Source organism: Octodon degus, unplaced genomic scaffold, assembly GCF_000260255.1.
Source record: "Octodon degus isolate 3935 unplaced genomic scaffold, OctDeg1.0 scaffold00033, whole genome shotgun sequence".
Taxonomy (NCBI): Eukaryota; Metazoa; Chordata; class Mammalia; order Rodentia; family Octodontidae; genus Octodon; species Octodon degus.
Window position 1 is genome coordinate 18,018,784 of NW_004524609.1, and position 14,280 is coordinate 18,033,063.

Consider the following 14,280-nt stretch of genomic DNA (forward strand, 5'->3'; position numbering starts at 1 on the left):
CACATGGGCCTGAGTTCAATCCCCAGGTCCAGAAAAAAAAAAACAAAAAACTTTTGCATGTCTCCTCTAAGTAGAAAAAATTAGTGTTTTTCTAATACATGCTAGACCACTTTTTTTTTTAAAAATTTTAAAGACAGGGTTTCACTATGCAGTTCAGGCTGGCCTTGAACTCACTCTGTAGCCCCAGTTGGCCTCCAACTCTCAGTCCTCCAGCCTCAGCCTCCCAAGTGCTGGGATTCAAAAACAACAACAACAAAATCCTTCTGCCTTTTGGGGTCCTGCCCCTTAGCTCAGTTCTTTAAGTGGCTGCTTCAACAAAGCTGTCAGGCTTAGGTTGCTGCGGTTCAGTCCCCACAACTCAAGCCAGCCAAACCTGCCCTGAAGGCATTCGGACCAAAAAAAAAGTCCTTCTGCCAAGTGCTGGGATTGCAGGTGTGCACCACACCTGGCCTTAGACCACTATTAAAGTAAAAAATGCTCACCTGTGTTCCACCTGAAATCAGTTTCATACCTGTACTTCGAAGGAGTCTGACATTTGAAGCACTAAAATAGCATGGCCAAGCCCTGTCTGGCTCAGAGTAGTGAATTCCAGTTGAAGAGACTGTCTTCAGCAGGCAGCAAGGAGACATCAGGTCTGTTCTGCAGGGTGTGTAGGGCAGGGACGCTCACTGGAGCAGCTCAGCTCTTGGCTTGGTGACAGTGTCCTGAGAGGATGTGCATGCAGGGGAGAAGGGCTTGCTGAGCCTCCTGGTGGTGTCCGCTGTGCCTAGAACAGTTCTGCAAAGCTATGTGGGGCGCATGCCCCTGCCTCCCCCATGAGATGCCAGCCAGTGGAAAGGGTCGTCCCTACCTCCAGGCCTTAAGAGTTCACTGTGGCAGCACAGGGTCTCAGTCACTGACACGGGTGACCCCCAACCGTGGACAAGACAGCTGTGGGGTGACTAAGTATTCGGAGGAAGAAATCCCTTGCAAGACTCTCCTTCCTCCCCTCCTTCTTAACGTGTTAGCTACTAATGTTTTAAATTGTCTGCAGGAGTTCCAGTAGCCTTTGAAACCCAACTCTGAAGCAGACAGAATTGTTACTTGGTCATTTTGAGTCACAAAAACACTATGCAAATAAACATTTTAATTACGATGGCTCATAGTATGTTTTATTTTAAACAGGTTCAAGCACAGCTTTTGCAGTTTGCAGCAAAAAACATTGGTCTCAACCCTGCACTATTAACCTCGCCAATTAATCCTCAGCATATGACGATGTTGAACCAGCTCTATCAGCTGCAGCTGGTGAGTGGAAATGTTACCCAGCTACGAGCACATCGCTGACAAGCAGTTACTATAGCGTTTTTTTCACATCTGGGTATATTACCCAGACTGTGTTAATGAAGTAAGTTTTTTGCTTAAGGGTGTTTTTACTGAGCTTTATAAAATTTTTAGCTCCTCTGATTAGAAGGCCCCATAACTAGGCCTGTGTTTTCCTTTGAGGGCTCAGCTGAACCATAGAACACAAAATATCAAATAAGTCACTTCTCCAATTTCTCTAAAGGATGTATGCAAAAATAGCATGCTAGACAAGTCAGAATAGTTACTGCCCTACCTGTAGTGAGTACTGTGGAGCATTAGAGCTTAATTCTCACACAGATCTCTGGTTGAGAATGGGTATTACACATCAATAATTCTTAAAAGTGCTACAGTTTAACATATTGAATTTTTAATTTTTGAACAGTCATATTGCCTTTACCATAAAATGTCATGTCGTTATATCCCTTGACACATACTGATTGGGGGGGGGGTTGGTTTTTCTTTTTGTTTGTTTGAGACAGGGTCCCACTATGTAGCCCAGGCTGGTCTCAAACTCATGGTGATCCTTCTGACTCAGCTTCCCAAATGCTGGGATTACAGGCATGCACCTCCACTGGCCCAAATCTGTATACACTAAAGAGATAAGAATATTATTTCAGGGGCTGGGGAGATGGTCAGTGGAATTAACGCTTCCCTGGCAAGCGCAAGGGCCTGAGTTCAATCCCCAGTTCTGCCAAAAAAAAAAAAGAATATTATTTCCTTTCTTTTTTTTTTTAAAAAAAAAAAGAAAGAAGGTCTCACTATGAAATTGAGGCTGGCCTTGAGTCCACTCTGTAGCCCAGGCTGGCCTCAGATTCATAGCTGTTCTCCTGTCACAGCCTCCCAAGTACTGAGATTACAAACATGTGCCACTATACCCAGTTTACTTCATTCCTTAAAAATATGTACCTGACTTACTTTAAAGTCCTATGCAGCACCCTTGTTGCCTAGAAAATAATCACGTGTCATCAAAGAAACAGAAGTAGAGGGAGGGTAGTTATGGGAATACTCCATTAAACAACTGTTCATACAGAATTTTGACTTCTATAAGAGGTCCTTTACCTGTTTTAGGCACACTCCTGTCAAGTTGGAGTGTCTCTTAGTAAGTTGCAGGGGAGAGATGGGGGGTGACAGGAGGGAAGTGTAGTAGAGACACCGAATGCATCCTCACTTTTTTGAAGAGCACAGAGCCTAGACTTGGGGCAGGATATGGCTCAGCTTCTTTTCTGATCCAGGAGGGAGTCAGTATACTGGCTGTCCTGTGTTGTGCCTCACTGAGTTCAGGTGACATCTGCCCCTGCACACATGTCTTGCTGCTCTTAGCAGCTACCACAGAGGACAGGAGGAGGCCGCACGGGCAGAAGCACGCATGCAGGGCACAGCGCTCAGAGCCCACTCGGCTTCCTACAGACGCAGTGTGGCGAGGTCGTCCCGTTACCCAAGAGGAGTTGCTGGCCCTGTGTGTGGAACGTTCTTTTTTTTTTTTTTTTTAATTTTTATTTATTTTATTTATTTTTTATTTGTGTGTGTGTGTGTGTGTGTGTATGTGTGTGTGGCCAGCTCAGCCCACCAGGGGGCAGGGCTGGCTGGCATGTGGTGCTGGGGGATTGAACCGTGGTCCCCGTGCTTTGCTAAGCTTGTTCTAAGTAGGCACTTTAGACCACTGAGCCATCTCACCAGCCCCTGGCTTTATGTTTTCTGTTCTTCAGTTTTTTACCAAAAAAAGTAGAGAAAATTAGTTCAGTGCTTCCTGATGTTTTAAGATTTAAGCCCCTGAAGATCCACTATCTTTTTTTTTTTTTTAATTTATTTATTTGTGGGGGGGCACCAGAGGGTGGGGCTGGCTGGCATGTGGTGCTGGGGGATTGAACCTCAGTCCCTGTGCTTTAGCTAAGCTTATTCTAAGTAGGTGCTTTAGACCACTGAGCCATCTCACCAGCCCAAGATCCACTATCATCCATAATTAATGAGGCACTTCAGCTAGTTCATCTCTAAGTCCTCTTGCCAAAATGTCCCCAGAGGGCTGGTGAGATGGCTCAGGGGTCTAAAGCACCTACTTAGAACAAGCTTAGCAAAGCACAGGGACCGCGGTTCAATCCCCCAGCACCACATGCCAGCCAACCCGCCCCCTGGTGGACTGAGCTGGCCACACACACACACACACACACACACATAAATAAATAAATAAACAAAACAAAATGTCCCCAGAAATTCATGTGAGAAAAAGTCTGAGTATCTACATACAAAAGAACATCGTGGTCACTTTAGCCAACGTTGATGGCAGGTTTATGTGACTGAAGAGTCCACAGATACTTGGTTTAGCTTCTCTTCCAGCTTTAATTCCCTGTGATGTTGGCTGAGATAATCAGATGGCCCCCTAGCCCTTAGCAGCTATTTAATATGTATTATTCCATGATTAGGACACTTTTGGACACTAGTCACTTGCTGTACTTACTGTATTCTGCATTTCTGGCCATTCTGGCTTCTTCCACATTGAATGGAAAAGAGTTGTCCCAGGCCACATGTAAAATGTGTTAATGTAGTTAGTGCACATAAATAATGAAACTTCATTTTAGGGAGGGGACTTTGTACTTTTTATTTTTTTTGTTTCTGAAACCGGTTTTCCCTATGTAGCCATGTTGGCTTTGAACTTAGTGACCCTCCTGACAGCCTTCCAAGTGCTGGGATTACAGGCATGCACCACCACACCAGGCTTTAGCGTATTTGATTATAGTATTTTTTAAAAAGACCTACTACCTCTAGGGCTGCAGGTTAGGCATACCTGGCTAGATGATCATAAAAACAAACTTTTCTATCAGCCATGGGGGTGCATACCTGTCATCCTGGCATTCAGGAAGCTAAGGCAGGAAGATTGCTATGAGTTTGAGGCCAGCTTGAGCTACATAATGGACTCAAGGCCAGCCTGAGCTACACAGTGAGCTACATAATGGACTCAAGGCCAGCCTGAGCTACACAGTGAGACGTCTCAAAAAAAGAAAATAAAAGGGCCAGCGAGATAGCTCAGTGAACTACACACCTGCTTGCTTAGGCAAGCCCGAGGACTGGAGTTTGATCCCACGTACCACATGCCTCCCTGGCCCCTTATTCCCTGGGTGCACTGAGCCATCGACTGAGCCCAGGAGCAGTGGCGCATGCCAGTAATCCCAGTGCTGGGGAGGCTGAAAACCAGATCACTGCGAGTTCTAGGTGTGTATAGTGAGAACCTGCATAAAATTAAAAAATAAACTTTTCATTGGCTTATATCACAAAATTGAATCATTTGTCAATGACTTTCATATGATACTTGCTCTAGTTTTTAGCCAGGCATGAGGGTTCACACCTGTAACACCAGCATTTGGGAGGCTGAGGCAAGAGGATCACAAGCTTAAGTCCCACCTGGACAACCTAGACACTGTCTCAAAAGAAAAAAATTAAAAGGACTGGGGACATAGCTCAGTAGTAGAGCTTCCTTGAGTTCAGTCCCTAGGATCACACACATCAAAGAAAGGACACTTGTAGCTTTTCTTTTTGTCAACAGGCATACCAACGTTTACAAATCCAGCAGCAGATGTTACAGGCCCAGCGTAATGTTTCCGGACCCATGAGACAACAGGAGCAGCAAGTAAGTGTCCCCAGACTGCCTCTTGCCATTAGCTGTAATTTCTCTTGAGTTGAGGAGATACTAACTACTGAACCGGTCAGGACGGGCTACTTGAGGAGGGTTCAGCCCCATCTGTGAGACCTCGGGTGAAAACGCCCTGTAGACGAGCCGCGTCCCTTCCCTCCCGATTAATGCGTGTGTGTCTCTGCCTCCCAGGTTGCGCGCACAATCACTAATCTGCAGCAGCAGATCCAGCAGCACCAGCGCCAGCTGGCCCAGGCCCTGCTCATGAAGCAGCCGCCACCGCCACCCCCGCCGCACCTGTCTCTGCACCCTTCTGCAGGCAAATCGACCATGGACAGCTTCCCCCCCTACCCCCAGGCTCCTGGTCTACCTGACCTGCAGACCAAAGAGCAGCAGTCTTCACCCAATACCTTTGCTCCTTACCCTCTCGGTGAGTCTCCCTTGGGCTTAAGGCCACATGAGGCAGAGGGGCTGCCCAGAGTCTACCTGCAGTGACCAGGACAGCGCTGCTGTGGCAGAAAGCTGGCCACTACCATAGCATGGAGGACGCAGCACCAGACAGAACCAGAGAGCAGTAAAGGCTCCTTCCTGAGGGAGCCTTGCTGACTGCCTCCTGCAGAGCAAGATCTTCACAGGGCCTTGAGTGTCAGGGTGGTGTGTTAGTGTTGGCTTTGGTTTGGGTTTTTTTGTGATACTCGGTGCTGAACCAGGTCCTTCACACTGAACTACATAACCCAGCACTGTTTTTTTAGCCTTATATCTTGAGACAGTGACTTGCTCCATCATTAAGTTACCCAGACTAGGCTCAAACATGCTGTCCTCCTGCCTAAGCCTCCCAGCTATGCACCACCACAGCCAGTTTTATTTTGTTTTGAGAGGGTCTGAGTTGCCTAGTCTGGGCTCAAACTTGTGATCCTCCTGCCTCAGCTGCTCAGCATGCTGGCTCTGCACAAGGCCTGGCTGAGTATGAAGTCTTTCTGGAAGGTTCTGTGAAGGTTCTTTTTCTCTCCTGTTCTTTATTACCCACCATCCTTCCCCCGAGCCACAGAAAAGTCTGCAGCAATTCTGCCAGTAGCGTTCCGACTCTCTAAGCAGGCCCCTCTTAGCACCTTCACAAGGGGTCCATAATTTGTATGCCTCACACTCCTGGCTGGCTTTGAGCTCCTGGTGGCACATGCATGATTATACTACTTGGGTGGCATTTCCATCAGTGGAACAGTCATGTGTGTACCTCGGTGGCTCAAGCCAGCCACAATATGTTAAAGGACTTGACCTCCTGGAACATGCTCACCACATGGAACCCATGAGTCCGAGAGACATGGGGTCCCCTCTGGGACACACAGTCTGGTCCCAGGAAGCACAGGTTATATAACTTAAGGCAGCAGAGGAAAAGTGTTGCCAGGAGCTAGAAAAGCCCTTCAGGCTTGTCTGCTGATTGCTGCCAGCGTCTGTAGATAGGGACCGAGGGAGTCGGTAGGTTGGGAAAACACATCTCTGAAAGGGCAGAGTCTGGTCAAATGACCGAAAACTTGCCACTTCCTGATAATCACTCTCAGGAAGGTGGTAGAACACCGTCTTGTCGTGTGAGCACGTCCAGCCTGACAGGTAACAGATGTGTATGTCTAGTGTATGCAGCACACAGTGTTGTCCCTTCATCACTGTGTTGAAGCAGAAGCATCTTGTGATTAAAACCTGATTGAGTGTCTGAGGTTGAGTCCAGCCCACCACAGACTGGTCCGCTGCTAGCTGCAGCTTGCCTTACTGCACTTTGCTTCAGAATATGTACCACAGGGCCAGGGAGATGGCTCAGTAGAATAAGCGCTTCCCTGGCAAGCACCAGGACCAGGGAAGTTCAATCCCTGGTTCCGCGAAAAAGAAAAAAAAAAAAAAAAAGAATATGTACCACTCCGTAGTTGCTTTCTCACAGTAAGGCACAATGCCTGACACTGGCAACTTAACAGAGGAAAGGTTTACTTGTGTGATTGGCTGGAGAGTATGGCAGAGGGCATAGAGGAGAAGCTGCTCATGCCTGGTATCAGGGAAGCAGAGAACAAAGGGCAGAGGCAGAGAGGGAGCTAGACCCTTCAAGGCCAAGCTGCCAGTGAGCCACCTCTTCTGACCACACCCTACCTGCTAACAAGTTGGCTATAGCACCCCATGAGCAGCCTGCCTAAGCCTGACTGGGGTCCCCATCGGGAGCGCTGCGTCAGCCTTTTCTCCATCTTCCTTTATCAGCCTACCTAGTGCTGGGTCATGGCACATCTCCAGTTTTTCCCTGCCACCTGGTGGCTGATGGCAGCACCCACACCTCCCACTAGGTCAGTTTGCTAAAAGCTGTTGGATGTGTAATTCATGAACTCCTTCTGGGGAGACTTCAGTACATGGAACGTACATATCCTCAAGGCAGTCAGGTTGTCCTGACCCGCCTGTTCTGAAGGTAGTGCACTAGTGCACTGAGGAAGGTTTCTGGGCCTGCTGGCTCCTGCAGTGGACCCTGAGGACTTTCCTCATTGTTTGGACTTGCGTTGTTGCTCCATGCTCTCTGACTGAGAGAACCTGAGGGCCATGTTTATCTACACTGAAGCAAGCAAAAGTGGAGACTCGCGACTGTATTTAACACTGTTAACATTTTCACCTTATGTCAGCAAAAATAGATGTTTTTAAAACAAGTATTTTTTCACCAGCATCAAAAGTTAAGAATATTTAACCTGAATGAAAACTGGACTGAGAGGAGGGGCAGGACTGTCCTGACAGTGTCTCTGTTTCCAGCTGGACTAAACCCAAACATGAATGTTAGCAGCATGGACATGGCCAGCGGCTTGTCAGTGAAGGACCCATCTCAGTCCCAGTCACGCCTCCCTCAGTGGACACACCCCAACTCGATGGACAGCTTGTCCAGTGCTACTTCTCCTATGGATCAGAATCCCAGCAAGCATGGTACGTCTTGGCCAGCACGGCCTGAGAGGCTGCTGCTGCTGTTCTCGTAATGCCATCCCTTTGTGTAGCACACTTATTCTATACACTTCTGCAATCCAGTACTGAAAGTTGAGTAAAAATGCCCCATTCTGAAAACCAGGCAGGGTGCATGCCTGCACACAAACCACTCTTGGAAAGCTGGCGCAAGAGGATTTCAACTTTGAGCCTTGCCTGAGCACCTGAGGGACTTAGTGAGACCTGATCGCAAAGGAAGAAGTGAAAAACAGGTCTGTGCTCAGGCCCTGGGTTCAGCCCTGCGCGTGCGTACACTCCCACATGCGCACATTCCATTCCATCACAGAGTACGTGAGATCTCAGCGAGTCAGGGAACAGACTTTTTTTTTTTTCCACAGTAGTAGGGATTGAACCCAGCCCTTCATACCAGCCAAGTGCTCTACCATTCAGCTGTACTCAATCCGCCCCCGCTTTTTTTTTTTCTTTTTTGCCATTATTTAATTTTGAGACAGTGTTTCATTGAGTCATCTAGGTTGGCCTAAAATTTAGTCATTTTTATTGAGATTTCTTTCCTCTTTAAAATAAAAAAAGCACTTGAAATAAAAATACTACATAAGATGACTTTTTTTTTTTTTTCCAGAACCAGGGATTGAACTCAGACCCTTGCACTTTCCAGGAAAGCACTTAATCCACTGAGCCATCTCCCCGGGCCCATAAGATGACTCTTTTAAAGGCAGGCCAAATAGCTCAGCAGAGTAAAGCACCTGCTTAAGCAGATGCAGTGGCTGCAGTTCAGTCCCCTGGCTGACCATGCCAGCCCTGCCCCTGGGGCATGCTGAAACAGCAATTGAGACTGGGTGTGGTGGCGCGAGCCTGTAATCCCAGCTCTTTAGGAGGCTGAAAACAGGCGGATTACTACAAATCCAGTCAACATAGTGAGACCCTGTATACCCTTTATAACCCTTACTAAAAAATACAAAAAAAAAAAAAAAGAGAGAGATTACCTTTTAAAAAACTGAATATTCTGAATATTCTGAAAAGAAATTTTTTCAATAAATTAATAAAACATAGGGGTAACAGTATACATCTGTAGCCCCAGCTACTCAAGAACCTGAAGCAGGAGGATCTCAAGTTTAAGAACAGCCTGAGCAACTTAGAGAGACATCTCAAGCAAATACAGATTGGAAGGGCTCCAGTGTAGCTCAATGGTAGAGCTCTTGCCTAATGTGCATGAGGCCCTAGGTATAATCCCTGGTACTGAAAAAAGTAAAGCACAAGTTGGAATTCAATTGCTTGGAAAGGAAGAAGGAAAACCTGATGACCATAGGATGCAGTCTCACCTTAGCATTAAATTTAGCTCTAAATGTCGTGGGGTTTTTTGAATTTTTTGGGGGGAGCCAGGGATTGAACTCAGGCCCTTGCACTTGCCAGGCAAGCACTTATTCTACTGAGCCATCTCCTAGCCCCTCTAAGTGTCGTGGTAGCAGAAGAAAACAAAAAATTTAACAGTTGTATAGTTCTCTTTTGATGTAGGATGCATTTTAAAAGGAAAAAAAAAATTCTTCCTAAGAGTTAACTCTGAAAAACTTGCTTGTGACATTAGAGCAGTCTGCTGGGCAGAAGAGCACCCACCACAGAGCGGGTCGGTGGTTACAGACCGGTTTGCTCTTCCACAGCAAGGGCAGTAGGCTGTGGGAAGGAAGAGCACACCAACAGCAACACTGGCAGCTAAGCACGAGACTCACAAGTTCTCCCCAGAAAGCTTTACTGTGGTCCATTCCTCATGGTATGGATATGAATTGTGTAAAGATTTCCAGACTAACAGATTAAAATGGTTCTTCAAGGGTTTCTTTCCTCCAGGGATGAATTTTTGAAACTGAAATATTCACTGGTTCTTGGAGAATCCTGGACAGGTCAAGTCTGACAGCTCATGGGGCCAGGGAGTTGGTTCAGTAGAATGCCTGAGTTCAATCCCCAGTTCCGCCCCTCCCCCCCAAAAAAAGTGACAGTTCATGTAAATGAAAGAGGCAGGGACTTAGACTGAAGGGAAGACTCTCCAGTGGCTCCAGTGTCACAAGCAGAGTATTCACTTGGTTACTGTTCTCTGTTGTCCTGTAGGTGCTATCCCTGGAGGTCTAAGCATTGGGCCTCCAGGTAAGTCCTCCATTGATGACTCCTATGGCCGGTACGATTTAATCCAGAATAGTGAGTCACCAGCCAGTCCTCCTGTAGCTGTTCCCCATAGCTGGTCACGTGCCAAATCTGACAGTGATAAAATCTCAAATGGCTCCAGCATCAACTGGCCCCCAGGTAAGACCCCGAGGCACTTCTGTGGGATGGCGCAGCAGAGCCCGCCGCACGTGGAGGAGTGAGGTTAGGCCTAAGAGGAGCCAGGACCTGTCCCCTGGGTTCTGAAAGCATTAAGCTCACAGCTTTGCTGTTTCCGTTGGGAATCCACTTGCCAAATCAGCTTAGGGTATGGTTGGCATCACATGTTGTCCTGTAGCCCCCTTGGTTCAACATTAGGAGAAGAAGGGATGGCTGTAGGTGAGGAGGGGGCTCTACATACCATCCCAGAAAAACATTGAGACCTTAATGTAGTAGCTGTGATACCTAGCTCTGGTTTGTTCCAAAGAAGAGGTTATTTTCATGAAAGACTAAACAGTGCTTGTGAATTTATCAGATGATAAAAATTTCCACAAACAGGAAAAAAAAGGGTATGTTTATATGTCAGTTAAGCAGTGTTGAAGGTGCGCTATCTTGCAGCCTTGCTTTCGTTTCTGTAAACAGAGTTCCATCCTGGAGTTCCATGGAAAGGACTTCAGAACATTGATCCTGAGAATGATCCTGATGTCACTCCTGGCAGTGTCCCCACCGGGCCTACCATCAACACCACCATCCAGGATGTCAACCGCTACCTCCTCAAGAGTGGAGGTAAGGACTGGGGCCACCCCATATGCCTTCTGTGGGAGAGTCTGCAGTCACCTTCAAAGACAGAGGCACTGTGGGCTTTGAGGCAGCTGTGATGAACACCTTTTCTAGTATCTGGCAGTGCAGTCAGGAGCAGTGGAGATTGGTGTGGGGTAATTGATGCTTTTGCTTGATGGAGTAACACAGGTTAAATTGGCCTTATCCAAAATGCTTGGGATAGGGCCAGGGAGATGGCTCAGTGGAATAAACGCTTCCCTGGCAAGCACAAGGGTCAGAGTTCAATCCCAGGTTCCGCCAAAGGGGGGGAAAAAAAATGCTTGGGTTAAATCAGGAATGGTGGCACACACCTGTAATCCCAGCACTCAGGAGGCTGAGGCAAGATTATTGAGAGTTTGAGACCAGCCTGGACTACAAAGTGAGATCAAGGCCAGTCTGAACTGCATAGTGATACCTTATATCAATAAAACAAAACAAAAAAAAAAATCTTTTAATGCCATGGAGGCTGAGACAGGAGGATCACTATGAATCCAAGCTCACATAGCAAGACCCTGTGCCAAATAAATAAATGAATAAATAAATGATTTTTTTTTTTTTTTTTTTTGGTGGAACTGGGGTTTTGAACTCAGGTCCTTATGCTTACCAGGCAAGCACTTGTTCTACCGAGCCATTTCCCTGGTGCCAATAAATGATTAAAAAATAAAAACGCAGAGGGCCAGGGAAATGGCTCAGTAGAATAAGTGCTTCCCTGGCAAGTGCAAGGGCTTGAGTTCAATCCCCAGTTCTGAAAAAAAAAAAAATTAAAAATGCTTGGGATGAGTGGTGTTTCATGTTTTAGAGCATTGCTTTTTGTTTTGTTTTATCTTTTATTTTGTTGGTGTTATTTGTTTGTTTGTTCTTTGAGACAGGTTCTCACTGTCTAGTTCAAGCTGGCTTGGGACTGGCAGTGATCCTCCTGCCTCAGCCTTCAAGGTGCTGGGATTGCAGGCATGTGCCTCATCTGGCTTCAAAACTTTTCTGATTGTAGAATATTGGCATAGGCACTAGGGGTTTTATGTCCCCTATGAGAAAATTAAAATGTGCAAGCATGACACTTTTTAGAAATGGGATAACATAACACACAGGTTGAGTGTTCTTTGTCCATAAACCTGAAATTCAAACAAACTTGGGAAGCCTGTATTATCAAATCACCATATTAACTTTTAGCTTTTCAATAAATGAGATTCCACTTGAAATCTCAGAACTACCCTTATCCATCTCCCTCTGTTTTGTCTGTCTATAAACAATCAAGTAAAATGAGTGAAATCTGTCCTCAGGCTTTCCCTGGCTCGGAGCTCAGAGCTAACACTGCACACCATCAGTCAGACTTGAGGATCCAGAGCTTGGATGCCAGTGGAGCTCTGTTAGGAAGCACAGTGGAGGTGCAGGAGAGAGACGGCAGGCAGCGGGGCTTTTATCTTCAGCACTTCACTGAGTAGAAGAGCCAAATTGCCAGAGAGGCCCCAGACATTCTTCCCCAATCATTACTGTGAGCTCCCACTTAAATCCAGACTGCTGGAGCAATGAGTTTACTTCTCTGGCTCTTTAAACAGAGCAGCTTCCGGGGGTGTGTGCAGTCCAGGTGCAAGTCCTGGCGAGTACAAGTCACCTTTCCTGACAGCACTGTGCATTCCTGGGCCAGTGCAGAGGCTCTGTGGAGAGAGGTGCACAGAGGAGTGGCGCAAGAGCAGCAGTCCTGTGCCTCTGGGGCCAATCTCCACCACCACCACAAAAAAGAGAGAGAGAAGGAAAAAAACATTGCACTGAGCTTCAGCATAAGGAGAACTGCTGTCTTAAGAACAGCCCAGGAGCCCCTGCACCGCTCCAGGTGGGGACAAGCCTCCCTCAGCAGGAGAGTGCCGCTCTAGCCGGAGGGCAGCTCAAGTCCATACACAGCTGTTGGGACAGCATCTGCATTCCTGTAGTATAGAGAGACGTGGGAGCGGCAGTTCAGGAGTCAGGCAAATGCTTTTTTTTTTTTTTTGGAGGAACCGGGGATTGAACTCAGGCCCTTGCACTTGCCAGGGAAGCGCTTATTCTACTGAGCTATCTCCCCGGCCCCAAATGCTCATATTTTTATGGCAAAACTTATAATGAAAAACTTGGAATTTTATTGTTTTGTGATTTTGTTATTTGAATTGTGAAAAGATGAGGACTGTCCTATATTTAAGTTTTTATCCTGTTGGAAAGGGGAAATCACTGATGCTTGAAAGCTCTGACCTGGTATTTCTTTTTTTTTTTTTTCCCCTGTATTTTTTAGGAAAGGGTCTACAGGGTATTCAGGATCTCACTACTAGATCAGTCTCGTAGTGATTCTCCCGTTTACAGCCTCCCAAGTGCTGGGATTACAAGTGCCTGCCACTATGCCCAGTCTCAATCACTGTCTCAGTGCACCCTGGGGGCAGAGCCAGATTGGCAGGCCCTGGGATCAAACCCCCGGCCCCTGTGCCTGCTTGCAGGCACTTTAATCCACTGAGCTATTTGGCTGGCTTCGTCTGAGCTGCTATTTCAAGCATCTAGGTAGTAGTGATTCTCTTTCCCCAGAGCGGGCTCCTGCCCTTACCTGGCCTGTACCACCTCAGCCTTCAGGAGCAGCCACACTGGCACCCCAGGGCTGCATGCCTCAGAGGGTCTTCTCGGCACCTCTCAGCATCTCAGAGCCTTCTGCCCAAGCTGTAGCAGCATTTTAGGAAGTGCTTCTCGTGTTTGGCTCCTCACCACCTCAGTGTGTCCCCTTCTGACCTGGAAGGCTGTGTGGATGAAGTATAACATAGGCCTGGCCCACAGGCCGCAGGCCTTAGGCCCATCTGCAGCCTTGCATGCACCGAGGACGTGATGCTGCCAGAGCAGACCTGACACATGCTCCTGCCTGAGTGGATCTGTGTCCTCCTTTCTCCCTCGGCTACCAGGCAAGTGGTATGAGACTTCAGACACTCTGCTGGGAACCACAGAATTTCCTGTTCCTTGAGTTTACTATGAGGAGTGGAGGAGACTCCCACAGGTCCTGTCATCTGTCCCCAGCACCGTTGTGCCCCATTCCACCACTCGGATCCATGTGGTATCTGATATACTCCATACCACTGCCCGCTCAAGGCTTTCAAGTATGAGACTTCTTTTAGGGCCAGAGGAAAATGGAGAAGAGTCATAAAACTTGAGAAATTTCAATCTGAAATTCTTAACAAGAATATAAAGAAGTGGATACATACACAAGCTGTGTAGCAGATTTGCAAATAGATGTATCATTTGTAGATTTCTGCCTACATATGTCAGTATTCCCTCAAATCTTCTCATCAAGCTTTTCTAAAACCAGCATGCTATGTGCCCCCCTCCCCTTGAGGGCAGCACTGGCATCTGTTCACTAGGAGTCCTAGCAGGAAGCAAGAAGCGCTCTCTCTCTCTCTCTCTCTCTCTCTCTCTCT

At 47.1% G+C, this 14,280-nt stretch overlaps 1 protein-coding gene across 4 annotated transcripts in view; it reads left to right on the forward strand.

The window, feature by feature from the left end:
* Nucleotides 1-14,280, forward strand: part of Tnrc6c (trinucleotide repeat containing 6C) — a 153,323-nt gene that overhangs the window by 132,270 nt on the left and 6,773 nt on the right. For 3 of the 4 annotated variants that reach the window (XM_023713929.1, XM_023713930.1, XM_023713932.1), the window contains 6 exons: nt 1,165-1,284; nt 4,877-4,960; nt 5,156-5,393; nt 7,733-7,900; nt 10,013-10,204; nt 10,685-10,828. In XM_023713929.1, the coding sequence (XP_023569697.1) occupies nt 1,165-1,284; nt 4,877-4,960; nt 5,156-5,393; nt 7,733-7,900; nt 10,013-10,204; nt 10,685-10,828 (946 nt within the window). The remainder of the gene's footprint in view (nt 1-1,164; nt 1,285-4,876; nt 4,961-5,155; nt 5,394-7,732; nt 7,901-10,012; nt 10,205-10,684; nt 10,829-14,280) is intronic. The other variant, XM_023713931.1, reaches the window with a different exon arrangement.